Source organism: Pteropus medius, unplaced genomic scaffold, assembly GCF_902729225.1.
Source record: "Pteropus medius unplaced genomic scaffold, Ma_sr-lr_union100, whole genome shotgun sequence".
Lineage (NCBI taxonomy): Eukaryota > Metazoa > Chordata > Mammalia > Chiroptera > Pteropodidae > Pteropus > Pteropus medius.
In genome coordinates this window covers 1,544,034-1,569,342 of record NW_024342539.1, presented here as the reverse complement: position 1 = coordinate 1,569,342, position 25,309 = coordinate 1,544,034, and the positions used below count along the sequence as shown (strand labels likewise).

General features: G+C 36.0%; 1 protein-coding gene and 2 pseudogenes across 1 annotated transcript in view; 1 reads left to right on the top strand and 2 right to left on the bottom strand.

The window, feature by feature from the left end:
* The window catches only part of LRRC69 (leucine rich repeat containing 69), a 92,420-nt gene extending 67,460 nt beyond the window's left edge, over positions 1-24,960 (bottom strand). The window contains exons 1-4 of the mRNA XM_039866382.1: positions 24,384-24,960; positions 13,953-14,079; positions 10,944-11,016; positions 438-633 (exon numbers count right to left, since the gene is read on the bottom strand). Coding sequence (XP_039722316.1) covers positions 438-633; positions 10,944-11,016; positions 13,953-14,079; positions 24,384-24,566 — 579 coding nt within the window. The 5' untranslated portion in view covers positions 24,567-24,960. The remainder of the gene's footprint in view (positions 1-437; positions 634-10,943; positions 11,017-13,952; positions 14,080-24,383) is intronic.
* On the top strand, positions 6,165-6,283 carry LOC120605496 (uncharacterized; annotated as a pseudogene).
* LOC120605479 (MOB kinase activator 2-like) lies at positions 11,450-12,256 on the bottom strand (annotated as a pseudogene).
* Positions 24,961-25,309: the final 349 nt, after the last annotated feature.

Below are 25,309 nucleotides of genomic sequence, written 5' to 3'. Positions count from 1 at the left end.
AGTGGCTATGAAGGAAAAATGGAAGATATCTAGAACACATACCAAAACCAGAATGTACTACATTTTGTGCCGTATATAGGGTTTCCAGATAAATATAGGAGGCTTAAATTTAAATTTCAAAGAAACAAGGATTTTATTTTTGTATAAATATGTTCTATGCAATATATGGAACATACCTACACTAAAAAATTATTCATTGCTTATCTGAAATTCAAATTTAAGTGAGCATACTGGATTGTTATTTGGCAGCCCTACCTATGTGAAATAATCCAAGTTATAACCCTCCTTTGTCATAAGAATTTGGGAATTAACTATATCTATTCAGATGGAAAGCAAAGGATGGTTTTACTGAGATGCCCAAATCTATAACTCTTCCCGACCATGTTGTAATGAGTTCTTTCCCAACAGAAGAAAATTTGGTTTCATGTTTTGCTTACCTCTGGCAAAACATCAATGTTGTTCCTGACCAGAAGAAGCTTCTGGAGCATCTTCAAGAACTTAATCTCTTCAGGTATGCAAATGAGCTGGTTGTAATTAAGTTGAAGTTCAGAAAGATTCTCAAGGAAACAAAGTTGTCTAGGAATGCTGGCTAGCTGGTTATGATTTATACTCAAACATGTAAGGCTTTTTAATCTAAAAAATAAACAAAGTATATGAATGAAACTCATGAGAATAAGAAAGTCCATTATACAGACACTGCCTATCAGAAGCCATGTGTCAATTTATTTTTTTGTAGTTCATCTGAGCCTTATTTCAGTCAAGTGTTCACAACTACTGTGAATCATATGAGCATAAAAAATCTTTGTCGTAACTTAACTTTTGAAGATATTTTATAATCAGATGGCTTATGTTAAAAATATATTTTATGTAATCAAAATCTAGATTTAAAAGAAAATTCTACATTCATTCTTTGTACATATACATTCACTAGATTGAAGAGGAAGCAAGAAGATGAAGGAGGATATATAAATACATAAATATACGTATACATATATACATATACATGGATATAAGTATCAGTATATAAATATAGATATATAGCTTTATGAATATAGTTACATATTATATATCTTGTACCAAATAGATGTGAGAGCCACTTAGTTCCTGTGGAAAATGAAAAGATGGATCAGACACAAATTCTGCCTTTATGTATACATCATGGACTAGAAGAAGATATGACATAAGGCCATAAAATTAAGACAGAAAATGTCATTGGCTAGGAAGAAAAATATTAAAAATATTTGAGTCTGTAATTGTAAATATGGTACTTGAGGTATATGTCACAAGCATTTTGGAACAATTGACATTTGAACTTGGTTCTGAATAATAAATCTTGTAAAAGTAGGGCAACAAGAAGACATAGTAAGCTGAGAAAATATTAATATTTTTCAGAAACAAATAGAAAGAAATTAGCACTACTGAGCACCAACTATGTACCTGTGTGTTTAATCATCACCATAACCATAAAGTTGGAATTATTACCCCTAATTTAGAAATGAAAAAAAATAAAAGATTGGAGGCAGTAAATATCTCGCCAAATTGCCCATCCAGTAGATGAGTATCAAGATTGGAAATATACAATGATTGGAAATATACAGAGCTATGAATGGAAATATACAATGAATGTGTTGAGATTAACGGAATGAGATAACATTTTAAAACAATTAAAAGTGGAGAACTGGAAGTTAGGAGAGTGATACTAGTGAAAGGAATTTGGTAGAAGACTATAAGCATGAAAATGGACGCCATGTGAGCTGATGAGACTGACAAGAAGAACAACAACAAAAAGGGTGGAAAAAGGGAGAGAGGAAGCCAATGAAGATTCTTGAAAAATGTGAACATTTGACAATACAAAAATGCATCCAGAGAAGGCATGAGTAGAGAAACAGAAGATGAAGCAGGTTAACAAGGAGCCTACTAAGGTATAGAAAAGTATTTCAAAATTAAAGAGATAGTCAAAGACGTCAACAACATGGCAACATGAGAGGACCTCCATGTCTCTCCCCTTGAAGTTACAAGTCAAACTTCTATAATTCAACAAAGGATTCCCTGCTCAACACACAAACGTTTGAGACAACAGCACATGGAAACATCTGAAGTTGGGCATATCTAAACAAAAAGTGGAAACAAAGAAGAAGGACAGAGACAGAAACTGTGCTGTAGTTCCATATTTGCGACAGACCCAGTGGACACAATAGTAGTAAAAGGCTGAGGTACAGCCCCCACCGGGCAGACCAGACTGGAGAAACAGAGATGACAATTGGGCCTGGGAAGTTGGCACACACTGAGGTTGGACCAGGATCAAGGGCAGAGAAATAGTGCAAAATAACATAGCTCTCCAAAGCCCGCCAGCAAGGAACAAAGGATTCTGCAGACAGAAAATTTGCCCACCTCATCCCACTGTGGCCCACCAGGCAGCAAGATCCTCTCTTGACAAATAATGAATGGGCTGAAAAAAAAAAAAAAAAAACTTTCCAGCCTAAGTAGTCTGTATTCACTGCAGCGCAGCTAAGCCCATGAGGAAGAGCAGAATCTTAAACACTCAAACATACAACCCACCCTCACCCCCAAACCTCTACAACCCTGTTCCCCTCACTTGTCTCTCCCCCACACATACACACACCCATCCTCCAACAATTGTAACACAGTTGGAAGCAGCTGAGTCAACTTGGAGCAGTCCTGCAGGGGTTTCTGACTACTGGAGGGTGGCACCAGGAGCACACAGGAGATCCATAACTCACCTCTTCCAATACATGGGAGTAGTGCCCTGAGACAGAAGCAATTGAGTTGTAAAGAAGACTAGGGAAAATTAAGTGATTTTCACTGCAGAGGTATTGCCATACACAAAGATTAACTCAGAATGTATCAAAACCCTGAAACAATTAAATATCTAGAAGAAAACATGGGTACTAAACTATGGACCTTGGTCTCAGAGAGGTTTTTATGAATTTGACCCCAAAGGCAAGGGAAGTAAAAGCAAAAATAAATGAATGGGACTATATCAAACTAAGAAGCTTCTGCACAGCAAAAGAAAACATCAACAAAACAAAAAGGGAACCAACTGAATGGGAGAAGATATTTGTAAACAAAACCTCCAATAAGGGGCTAATATTCAAAATATATAAAGACTTTATACAACTGAGCAACAAAAAATGCTAACAATCAAATTTAAAAATGGTCAGAGGACCTGAACAGACACATTCCCAAAGAAGATATATAAATGCTCAACAGACAGTGAAAGATGCTCAACTTCACTAGTTATAAGGGAAAATCAAATCAAAATCACAATAAAGGCCTCTTCACACCTGTTAGAATGGCTACTGTCAATAAGACAAGAAATAACAAGTGTTGGAGAAGATGTGGAGAAAAAGGAAACCTCATACACTGCTGGTGGAAATGTAAATTGGAACAGCCGCTATGAAAAACAGCATGGAGTTTCCAATTTTCCCAGCTCCATTTATTGAAGAGGCTTTCTTTTCTCCATTACATGTTTTTGGCTCCTTTGTCAAAAATTATTTGGCCACATATATGTTGGTTTATTTCTGTTTCATTTGTCCATGTGTCTATTTTTCTGCCAGTACCATGCTGTTTTGATTTTTGTAGTATAATTTGAAGTCAGAGAGTGTGACTTCACTTACATGTGGGATATAAAACAGAAAGCCACAAATGAACAAACAAAACAAACAAACCCCAAAAAACTCATTAACAGACAACAATATGGTGATTTCCAGAAGGGGAGTATGGGGCAGATGAAGATAGTAAAGGGGGTCAAATATATGGTATCAGACAAAGACTAAGTTATGAGTGATGAGCACACAATGCAATATGCAGATGATGTATTATAATATTGTACACTTACAACTCGATTTTATTAACTAATGCCATCTCAGTAAATTTAATTTTTTGAAAGCAAAAAAACAATTTTTAATTTGGGGTAAAGAAAAAAATGGCATAGATGATAGAGGCTCTATTCATCCCTCTGGCGACCAAATCAAAGTTGTGATAGAAACAAGGAGTAGCAGCAAGGAAAAATTGCCTGGAATCTAGAGGAACAAACCATACAACGAGGGAGAAATCCAAGAAAGCACCCTGCAACAGCAGAATGTAGGACAGGGTGAAGACGCAGGCTGCCCGGTCTTGAGCAGCTAAGATGGAGGCTGCAGCAGCGGCAGACGCCTCTTAAAGGGGCCACATCTGCGGACAGATTTTTGTGGTGACGGAACTGCTCGCTCTGAGCACCAACACCAGTTTGGCTGCGTGCAGGGGGGATCAGGGACTTACAGTGAGACATTGTCGGAGTGAGGGCTGAGGTGAGACTTGCACTGTACAGAAGTGCCAGTGGTATCTATTGTTCCCTGTTGAGCCCTCCCTACTCCCAGTGCATGGACTCAGCGCTGCCATAGCCCTGACTTCATCAAACTGGATAACAGAGTTTGCTCTTCCCAGAGGATTCCCTAAAACCTGCCTCCCCCAACTCGAGGCCCCACCCAAGCCACATCCAAGTATATCCTCAGCCAGTTAGGTGCTCCTTGCTGAGCAGCACCTAGACTCACACTGGAGGCAGCTGGCCTCAGTTTCTGGTGTGTCCTTTTGAGGTAACTATAAGCACAGCATCTGTGGATTTCTTCCTGAATCTTAACAGGTGGCCCCAGAGGGGTAGAGGCTTGGGCTAAATTTAGCCTACAGCTGAACCCTCTCAGGACTGTGCCACTGGACAGACACCTACTTCACAAATCCACACTAATAAGACTGGGAGACTTAGGAGCTTTGTTTAGTACATAGAAACAGGCACAGAAAGGCAGCCAAAATGGGAAGACAAAGAAGCAGAAACCATATGAGAGAACAGAACAGAGATCCAGATATAATAGAGTCAAATAATCTAACAGATGCGGAGTTCAAAACACCGGTTATAAAGGTGCTCAATGAACTTTTGGGAAGTGTAGATAATTTCAACAAAGAAATAAAAAACATAATAATGGAAATGGAAATTATAAAAGGGAACCAGTCTGAAATGTGTTCATTATCTGAGACAAGAAGTATATTAAATGGAATAAAAAAAAAAAGTGAATAAAGAAAAGGATCAAATGCCCTATCTAGATGATGGGAAAGCCAAAGACACACAATCAAAATGGCAAGAGATGAGATGCCAAGACTATAAAAATAATTTAAGGAGCATATGGGGCACTATTAAGCATCCAAATATCCATCTGATTTGCATAACTGAAGAAAATCAAGATGTTAAACAACTGTTTGAAGAAATAATGATGGAAAACTTCCCTAACCTGGTGAAGGAAATAGACATAAAACCCCGGGAAGCTCAGAGAATTCCAAAAATCAGGTATCCAGAGAGGCCCACACCAAGATATATCATAATTAAAATGCCAAAGGTTAAATACAAAGAAAGAATTTAAAAGCAGCAAGAGAAAAACAGTTAATTACTTATAAGGGAACACCCATAAGACTGGCATCTGATCTCTCAAAAGAAATTATGTAGGACAGAAGGGTTTGGCACAAAATATTCAACATGATGAATACCCAGGATCTACAACCAAGAATACTTTATCCAGCAAAGCTATCATTTAGAGTTGAAGGACAGATAAAGAGCTTCCCAGACAAAAATAAGCTAAAGGAATTTATCAGCCAGTATTACAGGAAATGTTGGAAGGACTTCTATAAGAAGAAAAAATACAAAAGACTCACTTCAGATTAAAAGAAACACACAGACTAAAAGGAAGGGAATGGAAAAAGATATTGCTTTGATGGACCTAGAAGCTATTTAAGTCAGACAGATAAACACTATATGATTTCACTTATATGCAGAATCTAAGGAATAAAAAGAACAAATTAATCAAAAACAGACTCGCAAATATAGTGGACAATTTGGTGACGGACAAAGGGGAGAGGGGTATGGGGGGCTGAGAGAATGGGGTGAAGGGTTGAAGAAGTACAAATTAGTAGCTGATGGATGGTCACGGGGATGGGGAACATGGCACAGGGAATGCAGTTAGCATTAATGCGTTGGCTAGGTGGAGGGTCAGGGGAGGGAAAGAGCAATTGAGGGGATCGTTTTATGAACTATATAGATGTCTGTCCAATGTAGTACATGCTTGAAACTAATTAAAATAAATAAATTTTTAAAAAACTAAAAAATTAATTTCAAAGAGAGATACAGCCATCCCACCCTGAACAAGCCCGATCCTGTCTGATCTCAGAAGCTAAGCAGGGTCAGGCCTTGTTAGTACTTGGATGGGAGACCACTTAGGAAGACCAGGTGCTGTAGGTGTAAAAAATAAAAAATTAGGAATTGTAAGCTGACAAAGTCCTTGCAATCTGTGAGGTCAACCAAGGGTTGCCTTGCCTAAAAAATAAATAAAGAAATAATAAAAATTTTTAAATGTTAAAGAAATCTCATAAAAATTAACAAGCAAGCCTACTAAATGTAAAATCAGTGTCACAGACTACAAAGTCACTATTAAAAAATCTATTGCAATTTTATATTATAGTCATAAACAATTGGAAAACAAAACTTTTATAACTTCATATACATTAACAGCAAAAAAACCATAAAAATATAAAAATACATTTAACAAAAGACATCAGAGACCTCTACACTGAAAACTATAAATCATGACTGAGAAAATATAAAGGGGTTCTAAATAAAAGTAGAGATGATGTATCTTGTTCATATTTAGAAAAAAACAATATTGCTCAGATGCCAATTCTCTCCAAACTGATCTACAGATTTAACTGTCCAAATAAAAATTTTGACAGTTTTTGTGTAAAAATCTGAAGAATCATTTTTAAAATATATATGGAAATTCAAAGTATCTCTAACTTAACTGCCTACCCAAAACTATAATAAAGAAGACAAAGTCAAAGGGCTTGCATTTCAAAGCTGATTTCAAAGCTTACAATATAGCTACAGTTCAAGATAGTATGTTTTGGGAGGCATGACAGAAAAACAGATCAACGGAAGAGAATGAAGAGTCCAAATAGGCCCATAAATGGTCATTGACTTTTGACAAAGGTGTCCGGGCAATTAAATTAAGAAAAGACTGTCTTTCAACAAATGATGCTAGAACATCTGGATAAACTTTAGAGAAATGTGGTTATGAAGGAAAGGAAAGAGAATAAGGGAGCACAAGAGAAAAGGCAAGGAGGAGACTTTGCCTTAAGGTTTACTTAAGACAAGATTAAAAATTTGAAAAGAAGGGAATTAAAGGAGCCCAAATTTCTCAGTAAAATAGGGAGCCAAGTCATTTGCAGAGAGTATACAGGGTAAAAGAAGGATGAGCCTATGTTGACAGAGAGTAAAACTATGTAGAATTCCTGTGGAGAGAGAGATGGAGAATGTTCTTCACAAGTAATTATCATAATCATTATTTTAATTGATTCTACTCTGAATTACTCTGAATTATTAGGCAGTTGTTTTTTTATTTCTTTGTTATTTCAAGGCACTAAACAGCTCAGAGGCTATTGTAAACATGTTTGTCATTCATTTGGTTAACTAAAGAGCAGAAGTGATACAGGACATCACTTGTAAAATTCTTAATCTTTTAGCAGGAAATGAAATGGGACATCTCTTGCAGAGTTCTTAATCCTTCTAGTAAAGCTAATTAAGTTTTCTTTCCTCCTTTCTTTAGGAAAAAGGCCCTATCCCTCAAATCTCGATAATTGCCCCGAAACTGGTGACTCAGATCCTCTGGCTATTGATAAGGGTCATCAGCCCATTGTTAGCAGCAATGGAGATATGCCAGACAGAGCACTTAAAGTCTGAGAGGAGAGGGGACTTTAGGCCAAAGGTCTTTTTTCACTCTTTAAGAAATATATTAACCAAACCTGTTTCCCTTTATTCGCTTAATAGGCAAATCAATAATAGAAATTAATAGATATATGATTTAAACAACAAGTTCTTATTTTCTTTTCCTTGTCTAGCGACTAAGGCAGCACTTCAGCAGGAAACCCAAGATCCCACCCTGACTAAGGCAGAAAGGAAAAGAGCTCCATGAAACACCAGTAGGCAGGGACAATGACCTTTCTCAGCAGGAAACAGATACAGAAGAGACCTCCCAATCCTCAACATTCATAATAATAGGAGGGTTCATGACTCTTAGAAAAGAGTTAGGCAGTAAAGTTAGAGGTTTTCGGATCTGCCTGTAAAGAAACTGAGGTCATCCTATTCTAGAAAGTGTCTGCCCTAGTCCACTCACAATTAAGAAAGCAGGAATGCATTTTTGGACTAAAAGTAACTCATAGAAAGAAACAAGTGAGCAGAGAATTAGGTACCAGTTTAAACCATTCGCATCTGTGCAATAAAGACCCCAACAATATTTAATTCACCTGAGCCTCATTATACCATCATTATAATATGATGCATATGCCCAGAAGTTCATTAATATCATTATAACAGACTGAATTCTGGGAACGAACATGTGCAGAAAGCAAATGATGAATCACTGAGTCCAGTTAATCTTAATTGTCAATCAAGGGAGACCACCCCTCTAAGAAAAGTAATCTCCCACAGCAAATAGGGATAAAAACCCCAAAGGCTTTGTTACCAGGCCTTTGAGCGATGCTTCTCTTGCTCAGACCAGCTTCCATGTCTGGAACTGTACTTTGCCTTCTAATAAAGCTTTTCTTTTCTGCTGTATCTCGATGTCTTGCTCAATTCTTTGTTTGAGACATCAAGAACCTGGATGTCTCCGGTAACAGAAGAGAGGAACAAGTGATCTGCAATTGTTTCCACTTCCACAAAACTGGGAGAACTCACACTCTTCCAAGAGAAAACTACAGGAGATATACACGTGTAGCTTCCTCCTGCCCTTCTTCTTCTCCAGTGGGTTGAAGAATAACCACTGATTGGCGAATTTGGAAAAAGAACTAAGCCCTTCGGCTTAGTCCCTTCCCCTGTCCTTTTTTTCTGAGAGATTCTGTCCCCAGGATGCCCAAGTTCTCTTTCTCTCCCTGTGCTTGTGCAGTTCTGCCTATGACAGAGTTGTTTAGAGACAAAACTCTTGCCTGCTGAGATTCGACTTCAAGTCCTTGAACCAATAATAGTTTGTCAGTCAATAAACAAAACTCCTCTCTCCCCTTCCCAGGTTCTGAACAAATTGAGAAATAAGACATGGGATTCAGAAATAAGGGAATCAAACATCAGCATGGAGCTGACATGACCATCATCAGGCTCCCTCCTAGTCCTCCTGAATTAAACATACCTACCCAGGTACAGCCTATCCTGCTAAGGTGGCTGCTTAATTGATGGCAGAGAAAAAGGAGGATACTAAGACATGTATGGTAGATGCTTTTCCAAAATTCAGTACTAAGTCAATCTTTTGTACCTAAAAAGGAGTGAATGAAGGAAACGAAAAGAATAATAATAACCAATAATAATAGAAGCTAACATTCACTGAGCACTTACTATGACCCAGGCTCAACCCTAAATATCTTTGATGAGTTTATTTATCAAAGCAACCCTGTGAAATAAGTGCTATTATTGTCCTTACTTTAGAAATGAAGATATTAAAGTATAGGAAGGTGAAGAAACTTTCCCAAGGTCAAAAAATGGAGTCATGTGTGGGGAGGTAACATTCAACTTACATCTAGGGCACAGCTAAGATACAGACAATCCAGAATTATCTGTAAAAAAAAGTATGGACCTACACATTTTCCAATTCTACTTTTTTTTCAGTGAAAGTTTTAATTCATCTTTCTAACATATTACCATAGATTTATACAGTTCCTTTAATAGTGTACTTTGTACTCTAGAGCTAAGTTTACTAACTTGTGAAATCATAACATGTTACAGCTGCAAGAATTTTGAAGTTCATCTACTTAAAATTTTTCCTATAGATATGAGAAAGCTAAGGTCTAAGACAGATAAATTACTTGCCCAAGGTCATCAGGCTGGTTGTACAAAGATATGACCTGAACTTAGTTCACCTGTTCTTCCAAGATGTCCTGTTTTTATTATATCATCAAATACACTAATCGACTGAATAAGTGAAAAAGCAAGCAGACAACTATTGGAATTTTCATTGCTATAAATATTCTTCTCATTAAGACATTAGATTACTTCAAATTTTTTTCTAGTTATTCTGACTTAAAACTTTACTTCTCTGTTGAAATCTATCTGGGAAATAATACATTGCTAGAGGTATAGACCTCTAGCAATATAAGTATAGATCTATTCGAAGTGAATTTGAATAGACATTAGGTGCGGCCAAAAGCCCTTTGTTGAGGACTGTTCGCAGTTTTGTGTCCTCTTTCAAAAATCAGGATGCTCTTATATTGTAATACATGTTTCTGTTCACCAGACAATGAAGAGAGTCTCCAAAGTAAACCCTAGGAGAGTTCTCTCTCCATCTGTCAGAAGAAAAACACAAGAGGGTGGTTTGTCTGCAGGACAAGCCCCTCAGCTGGCTCCAGAAAGGTTCTGTTCTGGTAGCCTATCTGTGTAGATGTGCAGGAAGGAAAAAGAACATTTTTTTGTTGTTGTTTCTGATGATAAGAAAATATGTTGTTGTTTTTTTTTAATGAAAATGATGTCTTAGTTTTAAATCCTTTCTTTTATAATATATTTTCTTTTGAGCTGAAAATGACTTACTCATATGAAACAGATATGAAGTAAAATTTAATGTCACCAATTCTACAGTGGAGCAAGGTCCAAGAACCCCAGAGCTGGCAGATCAATAACACAATCAACTTTAGAACTTTGTTTTAAATGCCCACTTTTACACTTAGACTACCAAACCATGCTGTTTCTCATTTCTCTGAAGTGTTTAAGGAATCATCTGCTTAAAATTAGTGCCTTGCCTCAGTCCTTCAGATGCCTCTTTGCTACTATGCATAAATCCCGCAAGGACTTTAGGCAAGGCACAATTGTGCTCAGATGCCCAGGGTGGGTTGGAGTGGGTGGGAGGTTAACTAATTATAAACAAAATTACCTGCTGACTTCTTCAGGAATCCATGTGAGTAGATTGTTGTTCAGATTAAGCAGGATCAAATTTTTTAAGCCATCTGTTAGAAAATAATTTTAGTTGCTTTAGCTACATGTCAGAAAATAATTTTTAACCACTTTTCCATATACCTTTGTTGTCCTTTTTATTTCTTGCTGTGGCCAAGGCTCTTTAGGTTGCTGGTAATAGATAACCTCTTAAACTAGCTTAAACAAAGAAGGTTAATTTATCACAAAGTTATAATGCTAAGTTATGGCTCCTGAGGACAAAAAGTACAGTCAAGCTACCATGAACTGGAATGAGAAACTAAAAAGCACCATTACCCACGCTCTTTTTTTTTTTTCTTTGACTCAGACAGCAGTACCATAAATGTTTGTTGTGCAAATGAATTAAGTCCAAAGGTTCTTCTTTATTAGTGACATTCATCCACTCAACAGGAAACCACCAAGGTAAATCAGCCAAATGCCCCATGCCTACCTGCAGCTGTGAAGTTGGCACTCAGCTCAGCCAGGCCCAGCATGTGTGTGCATCCAAGCAGACCAACTCAAGTACACATAGCATCTTCTTACTGCTTTTGTGCACACCTATCTAGCTGGGGGAGAGGGGCTCACCTCTCATGCTTGTGCTCCACTGCTGCACAGCACCTCCGTGAGATTGTTCATGACAGTAGTCACTTGGGGGCCAAAAACGGTAAACTCTCTGGTGAAGAGAATGATGTGGATGTGGTGTGTGTTTAAGTGCCTGTGCTACTTCAGGGCTAGGGTCTTCTTGAAGTGGGATGAGTAGATGTGTGCTAGCACATGGAACAAGTATTTTCCAATCTTCACCAGCGACTCAAAGGAGCCTGGAAATTTTCTGCCATATTTCGTGGGGAACACATCCTCATTGGTCACCAGCTTCTACACAGAGCTCAAGACTAAGCTGATGTACTGGGGTGGAGGGTGGAGGAGAGGGGGCTGAGCATTTAATCTTCTTTACCTACTCTTTGTACTAGTAATACTGGGTGTCACACCTGGCCATCGTCTGGCATGCCTCTCCTGTGCAGAATTCTGAGATAGTGCTATAATGGCAGGAAGTTGTGGAGAAACATTATGGCTCATTGAAAGATAGATCTCCAAGGGCAGTACCATCAGTGGCTTGAACTCAAAGTCGGTGATTCTGTTTTTGGTGTACTCTTGCTCCAAGTATACCTTGTTCTCCTCCCCATCAGGGCTCTTCTCATAGACTTCCCTATGAGCTAGCCCATGGCTGTGTAGGCCCACTGCCCTGCTGCCCCACATGCTAAGCCCTCAGACCACAGCAGTGGTGGTGGCCAAAAGTCATATTAATATAAATATATTTTATATATACAGATAATATATACATGCTGTATAATTAATTATAAGCTCATATATATGTATTGGCTATTTATATATACATAGTCCTTTGTCTGCTCTTGGTAGTCACAAAAATGCTCATGCTTCATCTCCTGGGCTTCTGATGTTTCGGAGCACTGAACCAAGTTGTGATGTCCAAGGAGACCCCGGCCACACTCCAGGATAATAGACTGTCTTCCCCACCCTGAGCTTCTCAAAGTCTGGTAGATTACATACCATCTGGGAATCTCTGCAGAACACAGAGTGCAGAACATAGTTTCATTTCTCATTATACTTTCTCTCAGCTTCATATTCATGTCCTGTCCCCCTTTTCCCTTCCCACGTCTTTCTCTTTTGAACAGATTTTCTCTAATTTTCCATGTATTTGTAGCCATCCCACAACTCCTGCATTTGATTGTCCACAGACAGGATAAACAGAGTTTTCTCAAATGAAATGCCTATAGGAACCAAGAAGATAACAAAACACAGCAGTGGGCCTGGTGGAAATCCAACTGGCCCATGTGTGTTGACCTGGAGAATCCGTGCCTTATCTAAGAGGGCAGCAGCCATTCAGCCAGCTCCTAGCAATTGCTGTCACAGCAATGTGATTACAGTGTTGCTTAAACTTTCTTTTTTAAAACAAACAAAAAATCCAAACAAACAAAAAATCCAAACAAACAGAAATCTTTTTTAAAACAAACAAAAAATCCAAACAAACAGAAATCTAAGCTTTTATGTGAATTCTCTTGATCTGCAAATGTTGGTACTAAACTCAAATTTTTAAAAAGGCAGGCAAAACAGATCCAACCTATTTGTGGACCAGATTTAGCCATGGGGCCACCAGTGTGTAACCATTGTCTTAATTCATGTGATTAGCTTAAACCAATTAAACTTTCAGATTTTATCATAATCTGCAAGAGAGAGAATATGACTGACCCAGTTTAGGATACATATCTAGCCCTGGTCTAGTCCACTCTGGACAGGCCGATAGGGTTGTGTCATACATGTTGGACGTGCTTAACCCCCTGATACCAAACTATTTCTGCAGCTGGATAATCAGGACCTGACATAAAACATAATTCATGTCAATCAATCACATGAGATTTCCAAAATTCAACAGCCCTAAATTAAGAAATACAGAAACTAAAATATTCACGGTAGAGTTTCATACTGAATGGAATGCCAATTATTGGATTCCCTATCTTTTCTTTAAAATTCTCCTCAAATTGATTTAAACTTAGTATATTGATCAAAAACTGTGACTTAGTATCTGAGACAATAAAAAGTGTAAAGAACAAAGAGAGCTGTAGAAAGTTTTTTTCTTGATTTGATTTCCAACTAGTTTTTACTCTGGCATAGAGAAAGAGCCCACAGATTCAAGAGTCTAAACATACACTGATTCTGAAAAAGGAGAAAATTCACTAACACTGATGCTTACTTATTTTCTTAGGTCTACATGTAAAGAAACATATTACAATAGTTGAAAAAAAAAAAGTCCCCCAAATTCCTTAATTTCAAGAATATGTCTAAATATCTCCAACAAAAAAAAGGATTAAAACTCCTTTTTCACTTTAGTTCCAAATTGTTAAATATAGTAAAGGGATTAAATTTGATGCTATAATGTTGCTTTTCTTTAACTTACCACATGCTCCAGATGCAAATCTATGAATTCTATTTCCAAATAAATGGAGCTTTTTCAGGGATGTAAGGTATTTCATCTCTTCTGGAACTTCTTCTAAAAGGTTGTTTCCCAGATTTAGTGCTGTCAACTGCAACCATAAAGAAATTTAATGGACTTGTACATTATCCATCTTCAAATGAGAAAAAAGAAATAATTAAGCCCCTTTGCTGAGATCTATGTAACCTAAGAAAATTCCAACATGATTCTAAACAATTATTTCACATATACCTAAAGTGGTCTTTATAAATAAAGTTCATTTGGGCTTATGTTCAAACACTTTATGTTAATTAAAACAATTTAATTCTCACTAAAGCACTCATTAAAATTGTATTGCAAACCATTCCAAGGGTATTTAAAAATGCAATTAATGATTCATTCATATGCACTTGAGTAACTCAAGAATATCCTAATATTGTGACCCATAGACTCAAAACCATTAAAAACTCAACAAAGAAGCTAATTTCCTGAAATCAGAAATATAGCCCAAGATCTGAGGTCCTCCTGTTGTACTACTCCCAAATGTGTTTTTTGTTTTTTGTTTTTTTGTTTTTTGTTTTTTTAATTTAGACCAATAAGACTTCTTTATTACAGGATAGAAAAGTTGGGGCGGGGGAGGATAAAGTGACTCTGTGATGACAAAGTTTATAATAGAAACTACTAACAAGGCACGGTAGGGTAGAGAAGATCTACCCCATAGGCACCTTCTCTACCAGTGAGGATTGGTTAGATATAGGAAGTATTGCACATAAGAGGAGTTAGAAAGTTCCTCTTTGATTTTCTAATCCAATAAATCAATGATACAGGATTGTTCCCTAAAATATCATTTTTTTATTTGATTTGAAATCAAATTGCATCTTCCAAGATACAAAAAGAGTCTTTTCTTTCACTCCCAAACCTAATTTACCATTCAGATTTCATTACCAACTCCATATTTCAGAATTTTAACATTAGGGGTAAAAGAAAAAGAATCATAGGAGTTCTGACAAATTAATGTATTTATATAAGACAAAAATAATTAAGAAAAAAATTTAGGCAATTTACAATTATATTTAAATGTCACCTGGTACTTGGTGTGGATGTATGTTAATGATTTAAATTAATATAAAGTAGACACAGATTCATTTACAATAGAATTCATTGTCCTTACAATTCATAAAAAAGGTTTTGCTTCCATACATGCTCTCTTCTTAGATTTACCACTGTCCTGGAAACAAAAAACCACACATCCACCATCTTAGAGGCCTTATTCTTCTGTAAAGGTGAAGTTAAAATATCCAGGCATACCTTGTCTTCTTACACTTCACTTTATTACACTTCACAGGTGTTGTATTTTTACAAATTGAAGGCAAGACCCTTTGTTGGGATTTTTATTACATTACATGGTCTGGAACCAAACCAGTATCTCCAAGGTATGTCTGTATTTATGCAGCCATTCTAATGAAAAAACTTAATCCAGAGTCTGTGACTATATTAGTTTCCTATTGCCATTGTAACAAATTATCACAAACTTAGTGGTTTAAAACAACACAAATGTATGATCTTAAGTTCCAGAAATCAGATATCAGAAACGGGTCTCACTGACATAAAATCAAGGTGTCAGCAGGTCTATATTCCTTTCTGGAGATTCTAGGGAAGAATCTGTTTTCTTGCTTTGTCCAGCTTTCAGAAGCTTCCCACATTCTTTGGCTTCTAGTTTGCCATTTTATCTTCAAAGCCAGCAATGACTGGTAGTCTTTTTCAAATCATGTCACTCTGATGTTCTCTTCCACATTAAAAGACCTTCATAATTATACTGGGCTCACCCAGATAATCCAGGAAAATCTCCCCATCTCAAGGTCAGCTATTAACTTTAATTCTGTCAGTACCCCAATTCCTCTCTGATATGTAACCCAACATATTCACAGATTATGGGGATTAGGATATGGGTATCTTGGGGAGGCGGGCATTATTTGTCTATCACAATAACTACTCGAAGTTTTTTCCAAAACGGAAGTAGATTTCATTCTTTTGCACAAATTTAGTTTTAAAAAAGTCATAGCAGAAGGCCAGTGCTGACAACCTAACAAAATTTCTGTGATACTTGTGAGGAATACAAGAACATAAGGAATCGTTAAAGGTTTGAGATTTTACCCAACTTGCAAATAATAGTTAACCTGCTACCATTTCATAGATGCTGGTAGAAAGCATGAGACCCCTGGGAAAGAGACAAAGGACAGTAACAAAAGTGCCCAGAATATTGCTATTTTTCCACCAACAATGCAGACAGTCAGATAATATCTGGATATGCAGTGGTTTGTGTTACAGAAAAGAAACCATGAGTTTAGAGAATCTGAATCTTTTTAAATGAGCAGAATCCTTCCATGCCTGTCCTTTGTTCCAGAGGGAGAGATATAGCCATCTCTAAGGAAGAAGGTGAATCAACATTTATTTTTATTTTATTAAATTTATTGGGGTAACATTGGTTAATAAAATTACATAAGTTTCAAGTGTACAATAATACATCACATGCATACTGGATTATGTATTCACCACCCAAAGTTAAATTTCCTACCATCACCATATATTTGACTCCCTTTGCCCCCTCCCCCTAACATTCATTAAAAAATATGCATTGTATGCCTCCTATGAGCCACTAATTCTAGGTACAGAATATACAGCGGTAAATAAGACATTTAAGTAATGCATTTACCCTAAAACCACTTACACAGTAACAGTGAAATAATTGAATGAGTGAATGAGTGAATGGCTAACTAAATTAATAAGAAAAATAACTGATAGTACTAAGTGCTGTGTAGATAATTTTTAAAATGAGGAGATAGCGATTGGTTGATCAAGGAAGCTTGTCTTAGAAGTTGATATTTAAAAGGAGATATGAGTGACAATAAGAAAGAAAAAATAGCCAAAATAAGGACCCCAAAGCAGGAACGTTCTTGGTATGGTTGAGAAGCCAAGAGATGTGGCTGATATTGCTTGAGCATAAATGGTAAAGGGAAACCTAGAAAAAGTGAGGTTTGAAAGGTATACTTGAGCCAGGTTATGTATTATTTTGTAAATCAGGGTAAAGAGTAGGGATTTTACTCTAAGCAAAACTAGAAAGGACTGTAGAGTTTTGAACAATTATGTAGGATTATTTGATTTGTGTCTTAATGGGAGCACTCTGACGTGTATAAAGAATAGTCTTCAGGTGGAGCAAGAAGCAAAACACAGAGGTAACACAGGCATGAATGTAGTGGTCCAGGTGAAGCATCAGAAAAAGTGTGCTGCAGAGGAAATGTGTGAAAACAAAACATTTGCTATGAAGGGACACTAGAAATTAGGAAGAAGCTGGAGGGTTTGTTTCCCCTTAAAATAAAATATATCACAACTTATATTTTGATGAAAATAATCCTGTAGAGAATGAATAACTAATGATATAAAGAGAAGGATAATTGCAGAATCAAAATCCTTTAGGAGATGAGAGAGGATAGAATCCAAAGCACAAGTGGGTGCTGGCCTTAGATAAAAATAGACTCTTATTCGAGGTAGTAGGCAGGAAGGTAGAGAAGGTGTATGCAGATCAGAGCACAGGAATCGATTTAGTAAGGGAAAGATGAGAGAGTTCTTAACTGACAGTGTCTATTTTTTTCAATGAAATATGAAACAAAGCTATCTGTTGACAAGAGGAGATGTAAGAGGTTTGATGAAAGGTAATTTTAAAGGACAATCTAGAGAAATTTAGTAGAATGGCTGATTCAACTTAGCTCCCAAGATGATATAAAATAGATATATGACTCAAGAAAAGACACTTTTTCTGGGTGACACATTAACTACACGGCCCTTGGGCTAAGACAGGCTTCCATGTGAAATTCTGAGCTCCACACCAAATATGACATGTAGAAGAGGAAGAGGGTGCAACTGAAAGCCTCAAAATGTAAAGGTTTTCAAAGTTAAGATAAAATGAATGTATTGGGATTATTCTTGATAGAATAGGATAACTAAAAGAACTTATCGATGGCCTTCAAATTCATAAAGGTATCTTAAAGGTCAAGTGGTTATACTTTATCATCATGGCAAATATGTCAGAGATTCAGACTAAGTTACATAAATTATACATAAGGTCCAGAGACACCACAGCAAGGAATGAGTTACCCTTGAGGTATACCTCAAGACCCAATCTAAATGTTTCATTAATTAATCATATTTATTATGTGCCTGATATTATTCTGAATGCTACAGTAAAAAAGACACAAATGATCCCTCTCTCATAGTGTTTATACTTTAGGAAGTGAGACAGACAAATAATTTCTGTTAGTGTTAAATGCTACATATGAAGGAAAGGAAATGGGATAATGGAATGGAAAGTAACTCAGAGCTAGACTGAGTCATTAGGAGGTGATGTTTGAGGCGAGACATTGGGGATGCCTTGACACAGTTACTCTAAATGGTATGGTATTCACAAAGGGTTTCAGAAGTAGCAAGCATCCAGAAAGAGTACACACAGTGTTTCATTAGTAATACTCTCTATGGTATGGGCAGTTCCTGAGGGAAGGCTTTAGTCATATAAGAAACAACTACTTGGTAAATTTAAAACTTACATTACTTCAATAAGTATATATAAAATAAAGTTCTGCTGGTATTTTCAGAATGTAATTCTTCTGTCCCTTGGAAACTGGCATATTGACATAGATAGGTACCATTGCTACTAAATGGTTTCTTATGGACCCATTACCAAGAGAATTATAGCATCTTACAATCCAAATGAAGTTTTATAAGTCACCTAGTAGCATATTAAATGTAAATGGGCAATTATATATCTTCCTCATGACACAATAATGAGTAATTCTTTTATCTAGTTAGGAAGCTTTATTTATTTGTTTACTTTATTTTTATGTTTAGGCTCTCTGAAACTTCTACCCAATTATTCCCACAGCAATTATAAAAAAAGTTTTATCCCCGCTCCTTTCTCCCACATAACAATCTTTCAAATTTTTGAAGATTGCTATCATATTCCTCCTGAATTTTTTTCATTCTTCCTTAACCGTTTCCCTCCGGACATAATTTCTAGACCCATCACTGACCTGGTCACTTTCTAATTTTTTCTAAGTACCTCTCTCTGAAAACATGGCACCTCGGGTGATACAGGAAATGTGGTCTCATAGTATAGATGCTAGTGGGACCAGGAAACCTCCCTCGGTCAGATGACTATACTTCTATTAATGCAGCCTAACCTGGCATGCACTCTTTAAGCAACAAGACATATTGTTGATGCATACTTAATTTTGTCTGTGTCAATGAAAACTGCTAAGTTAACAGTCAAAGAGATAAGCCACATCCCAGACTTATGCAATTGAATTATTTTCTTAAATGTAATTATCCCTGTAAAAATTACATCTTGTTAGTTTGGGCTCAAAAGATATCTCAAGTGAATGTGATGTTGACATTCTAAATTCAAAGTTTAAAACTGGACAATGTCAATGGACAAATCTTTTTTTCCCATCCACACTTAAGTTAATGCACCCACCATTTTTGTAATCTTATGGTAGCCAACTTTGGAATCGCCTAGAACTTCTCTCTCTCCACCTATATTCAGTCAAGGAAATTCTCAAATTTCCTTTTAGATGCAACCTTTTCAGCTACATACCATTGCAATTACTTTAAGAATAGTAATCATGACTGCCTGATTACAGATAGCATTACATAGCCAAAGAATGCAAAGAATGAGGTATGCTATCATTTAAATTCCCTCTATCCAGTCCTGCTAGATTATATATAAACTGCTGCCCAAATAATCAATGAGGAATTTCCTCACCCAATATTTTTTAAATATGTTCAACCTCCCCATAGTCCTTTCCATATCTTTGCACACTTGCTCTAAATTCTTCCTAAATTTGAATAGACTCATTTGATTGCATTGGCCTACTCATATCTCTGTGTTATAACCTATCTGTGGCCTGCCTTGAAATAGATATGTGTGGTTCCTCTTATGTCTTGGATATGAGATAAGCATCTCTGCATCCATCGATGCTTTTGCATTATGAAATCTAGGTTTCATGTGTAGCAATCTTTGTATAAGTAGGAGAGAAGAGGACAAGAAATCAGAAGAAAATGATTTATTAATGATAACACTAACATTTGAATAGAATTTAATAGGTATAGGTATCAAACACTGTGCCAAGCAGCCTTATACATTGCCTCACAATACCACCAACTTTCCAGAAAAGGGATCTGAGGTCCAGGCTATGATTTATGGTGAAATAGCTTAGTTTCACTCTATGGTCTGCTGTTAACTTTTATACTACACTGTCTACTGTTGCTCAGAATGATTATATATAAGCTTATAAATGCACATAATATATTCATTCATACACACACATACATATACATAATGGAATTATCTTGTATGCAACACATGGAATTCTCATTTTAAATATTCTTGTTCTATTGGTTTACACACTTATTAGTCAGTATTGTGCAGAAGGCAAAGCATAGGCTTTGGGGACTATCTGCTATGCAATGTACTAGGTAAGTGATCTCAGGCAACTCACTCTAATTCCTAAGTCTCCTTTTTGTTTTTTAATTGGGGATAGCAGCATTTACTTCTAAAGGCTATTTTAAGGATTGATATAATAAAGTGTCTGACAAATAATAGATATTATAAAATACTAGCTATAATCTTTTAGACCCAGGAGACCATTTCACAAAATGTTAGATGTGCATGGTACTAGAAATGCAGTAGGTACTTCAAATATATATAGACACTTCCATTTGGCTTTTAAATGTTAAACTTATTTGTTTTCTTAATGATATCTAACTCATTTTTTCAAAGATTTCTAAATTCACAGCCACTTTTGAATGACATTTTCAGGAGACGAAATATTGACCACAGAATAAAGACTTTATGTTAATTTGTTAATTTTACTGGAAATTTTTGTTTGTTTCTACAGTGATAATGTGTTTCAGGATTGTTTCCATTAAACTATCACTATGTCTTGGTTTTCCAGTTGTTATAATAGATGTCTGTGTTTAATACTCCCCACTGTCATGTACCACCTTCTCCACAAAGCCATCCTCCTATTGTACATGCATGACACTGTGTACAATCTATGACCAGGTATTATCTTCTGCTTTCTATTATATTGATTCAAATATATATTATATCTTTACTATTAAGTGGAAATTTCACAATGACAGGGTCTCTATGTGTTTCATCTAGCATTCAAAGAATGGTATCTGGAATGCAATAGTTGCTCAGTAAACATTAGTTGATTGCTGCCTGCTTGGGACATACCTGTAAACATAGTTCAAACTGTGGAACACTCATATGGCTCCACATCATTTTTTTTTTCAAAATCAAGTATCTATAGAGCTCAGTCAGCTCCAATTTGCCCAGTTTGATTTACTTCCTTCTAATGGGCTACATGCTTTTCTATTCTAGCCATCAGCTCATTCTCACTAACCCTATATTTGATTCAATGTATCATATGTACTTCTAGAACTTGATTCAGGCAATTTCTCCTAACATTTAATTATGCTATGCTTGTAGCTATTAATTACTACTAGAAAGTGTTATGCTATTTATTACATCTTTCAATTACTTATTTGATTTTTAAAATGAGATCCATGACTAATTTGGATAAAAACTTTTTTAAATGTAAAAAACCCAGCTGAAATGTCCAACTTTACCTGGAAGTCGTTCTGAACTAGATTATGGCTTGATGATACTATTTTAGAATAGTATTGGCCTATGACAAGTATAAATATGTTTGAGTTAGTATATGAAATAATTGGGCTATGACAAGTATAAATATGTTTGAGTTAGTATATGAAATATTAATCCTTAAATTCCTTAAGGACAGTAAATATTCCCATTCATTACACCTACATAGTACATAATATACTGTCAGGTTCCATAAACTATTTAATAAAAAGAATTGAATCAAATTACTGAGAAAAATAACAAGATTTTTACATTTTTCTAAGTAGCATATGTACGACAAAAGTGTATGAAGGAGGGCAGCATTATGGCTCACTCAGCAAATTCTTATAAATACCTTCTTTTTTTAGAAATCAGTGGCATCTTTAAGACCACAGTACAATCTCTGAACTGTGTAAATAATCTATATCCATCTTTTGAGTATTTCTAGCACATTTTATTCAAGCTGCTTTTGGAACTCCCATTATAATGAGAGAAGAGATTTTTTTTTCCAAAATCTCACAACCCTATATGAGAAAAATTACTAGTTCATGAACATCTAAACAATAATATCTTTAGCCTGAATCTGCCTTGCAAAGCACTTTAAGGGTAGTCCACAAGAAGGCTAGTTTCAAATCAATCAAATTCTTTTTTAAAAGTAAGGTATAATTTCTTCTTTAAAAGCAAGGTCAGAGCTGAGCCAGCTCCCTATTTAAGAAAACTGAAAACAAGCAAGTCAAAATTGGGGTCTCTTCTAAATAGTAGAAGGATGAGGAGGAAAATAACAGGGAAGCCACAAGAAAACAAAATAATGGTAATCAGATTCTCAAGCCTTCTTCCTGAGGAAATATATTTTACAATCTGTAATTTTTAACTAAACAACTATTAAATGTGAAGGAAGAATACACATTTCAGGTAGATAAGAGTTCCAAAATTTAACTAACTACCACATACCAAGATTAGGATGTTATCTAGAGATTTATTCCTACAAAATAAAAGAGTAGATTAAGAAAGAGGAAAATAGGAGATACAGTGGTCCAATTCAGGAGAGCTGTAAAGAGATTGTCCTTGGTGGACAGTGTGCAGAAAACCTGAATAGTAGTCAGCTTAGATTGGGTTAGAAGAATGGAGCCTCCTGGAAGAAAGTCACTCAAAGAAAAAAAGGTTATACAAGAAAATATAATCATAGTACACTAATTGACTCCATGTGAATGATATTTACTTCATAACATACATTTTAGAATTCTCCAAGAGACAAAAATTTAATTGTGGTTATAACTGAATACATAAATGTTATATATCTTATAAAATTAAGTTTAGAATTTATGAAGCAGAAGACAGGAAGAGAGCTGAAGGTGGATTACTGATGCTAACATTTCCATCTTACAAAGTAGGGAGTGAAAAAGAGATTGTAATTGATGGAAGAAGAGATGAAGGTGTAATAATATGAAGTTTAAAGGAAAACTGTGAAGAAAATAAACATATTAATATAATTATACTTAGAAGATGAAGAAGAGTGATATCTAAAATGAAACAAATCAAGAAAAAAAGATGAGTTAAAAGTGGTTGTATATGGAGAACAGGATTGAGAGTGAGAGTGAGTGGGACAGAAGATAGTTGTTTTTTATTATAAACCTTTTATAGTATTTGATTTTTCTTAATGCACTGTGTTAATTCATTGGGGGAAAAAATCACGCAGAGGGTAAGAACTGGCTCAGGGCTTGGTCAAATCCTAAATTCTTCTGCAGAGAAACTCCTCTGTCCCATTAGAAAAGTCCAAATCCTTGTTATTCTGTAACTACAAATGTACTTTTAGTATTGCTTTATTTCTTGCAAAGATTTGGCCACACAGATTACAAGCTCAAATAATTTTGCAAATCAAAAAGAAAATGAGGTAGGTTAAAGTAAGAAAATAGAGATTTGGGGTGGGGGTGGGGATCAGGGGGGGTAATACTGAATTCAAAACTAATGAACTGCAATGACTTAGCTGGTTATAGGTTCTTTCCATGATGATGACAGTTTACAAGTGAGCAAAAAGAAACCTGCAAAGTTAATATCCCTTGCCTCCTCTCAATCTCAAGACAGTAGCTGGTGTTTCACATTGTTTGACAGAGATGTTTAACACAAGCATCTGGGATTTATTCATGTCAACTGTTGCTCTTTAAGAAGGGCATTCTTTATTTAGCATACTAATACTCTTTTAGAGACTACTTCAGAGTAAATGAATGTCCCCTCCTTCCCATTCCCTGCCAACACTCCATTTCAAAGTTCAGCCTACTCTAGGAAATTGAAAAAGAACTCCCTCCCTAAATCCAAACTGTGTCTTCATTCCATATGCAAAAGCTTCAAGATAGTCCCCAGGATGAACAGCATCTCAGGGATCCTCAAAACAACTTCCAGATGGAACCCCCAAGGTAGACAAGCAGATCCAGGCTCCCAACATTTTTCAGATGACAGCCTCCAGAAAGATGAGTGTGGCAGAGACCTAATACTCTGATTCTAGATGTGAGCTCAAGTGTACCTGAATAAGTTGAAACATCTTCTTCCCCTGTCATATGCAATTCCCTAAGGGAGAAAAACCTCCTGATGCTCTCTCACAATGCTCAACAGTAAATTTCCAGGAAGCTAATTCTCCAGAGATTGAAGCCTTATTGTTCTCCCAACTCTTTTCTTTCCTCCTATTTTCCATCCTCAATCCAAAAAGATGTGCTAGTCCTCACCTGGGTTAAGGTGCTTATCTCTGGGCACACTTTGGGAATTAGGTTATTCTGAAGGTCTAGAGTCTTCAGGCCGGGCAGTTTTTCTAATGTTGACGGCATCTTTGTTATCTTCTTCCCATTCAAGGTAACGATCTTAGTACTTTTACCACCCCTCAATGCTCTTACTAACAACCTTTCAGCCATGGGCTTAGAAGAGAAATAGGAAAGAGAGGAGGTAACTATTAGGGATTAAGTTCTTTATTATTCATTTTAGAACTCTAAGTGCAGAATTGGCGTGTCATGGAAACAAAAACATTCTGAGGTATACCAGGTTGAAGGTGGGAGGCATCAGATAATTTCCTGAGCAAAAGGTAGAAAGGGGAAATAGCTGATTCCAGATTTGGAGCAGGAAATATACAAGATGATCCTAGAATATCTCATGCCAGAGACATGGAAGTTATTTAAGACTAATGAGATCATATCAAAAGGACACAGAAGCCAACTTCTTAAGGACTCCCACTGGTCTAAAATAGGAAAATTTGAGGATCAGAAAGAATAATTCTGAACTGAAACATATCAAAATACAATCAAATCTAAGAGTTCATGATGGTATTTTAAAAAATAAAAGAAACTCATTGATTACATTGGGACTTGCTAGGAAACCAACTCATAAGTCTGAAAATTAAAAAAGGAAAAAAATGAAGCACTTATGCTGCTTTTCTAGTACATGATACATTTTAATATAACTTAATAGTTTAAAAAGTTTTTATTCACAGAAAGATTGAAGCTAATAAATGAGGAAGAAAAGTAGATTTAGAAAAAAACATCATTTTTGCGAATTTTAATGAAATAATGAATCTATGAAAAGATAATTGGATGTTTAAAGTAGTTGAGAGGTTAATGACCAACTGTATAAGTAAGAAATCAGGCTAATAACTCATTAATTT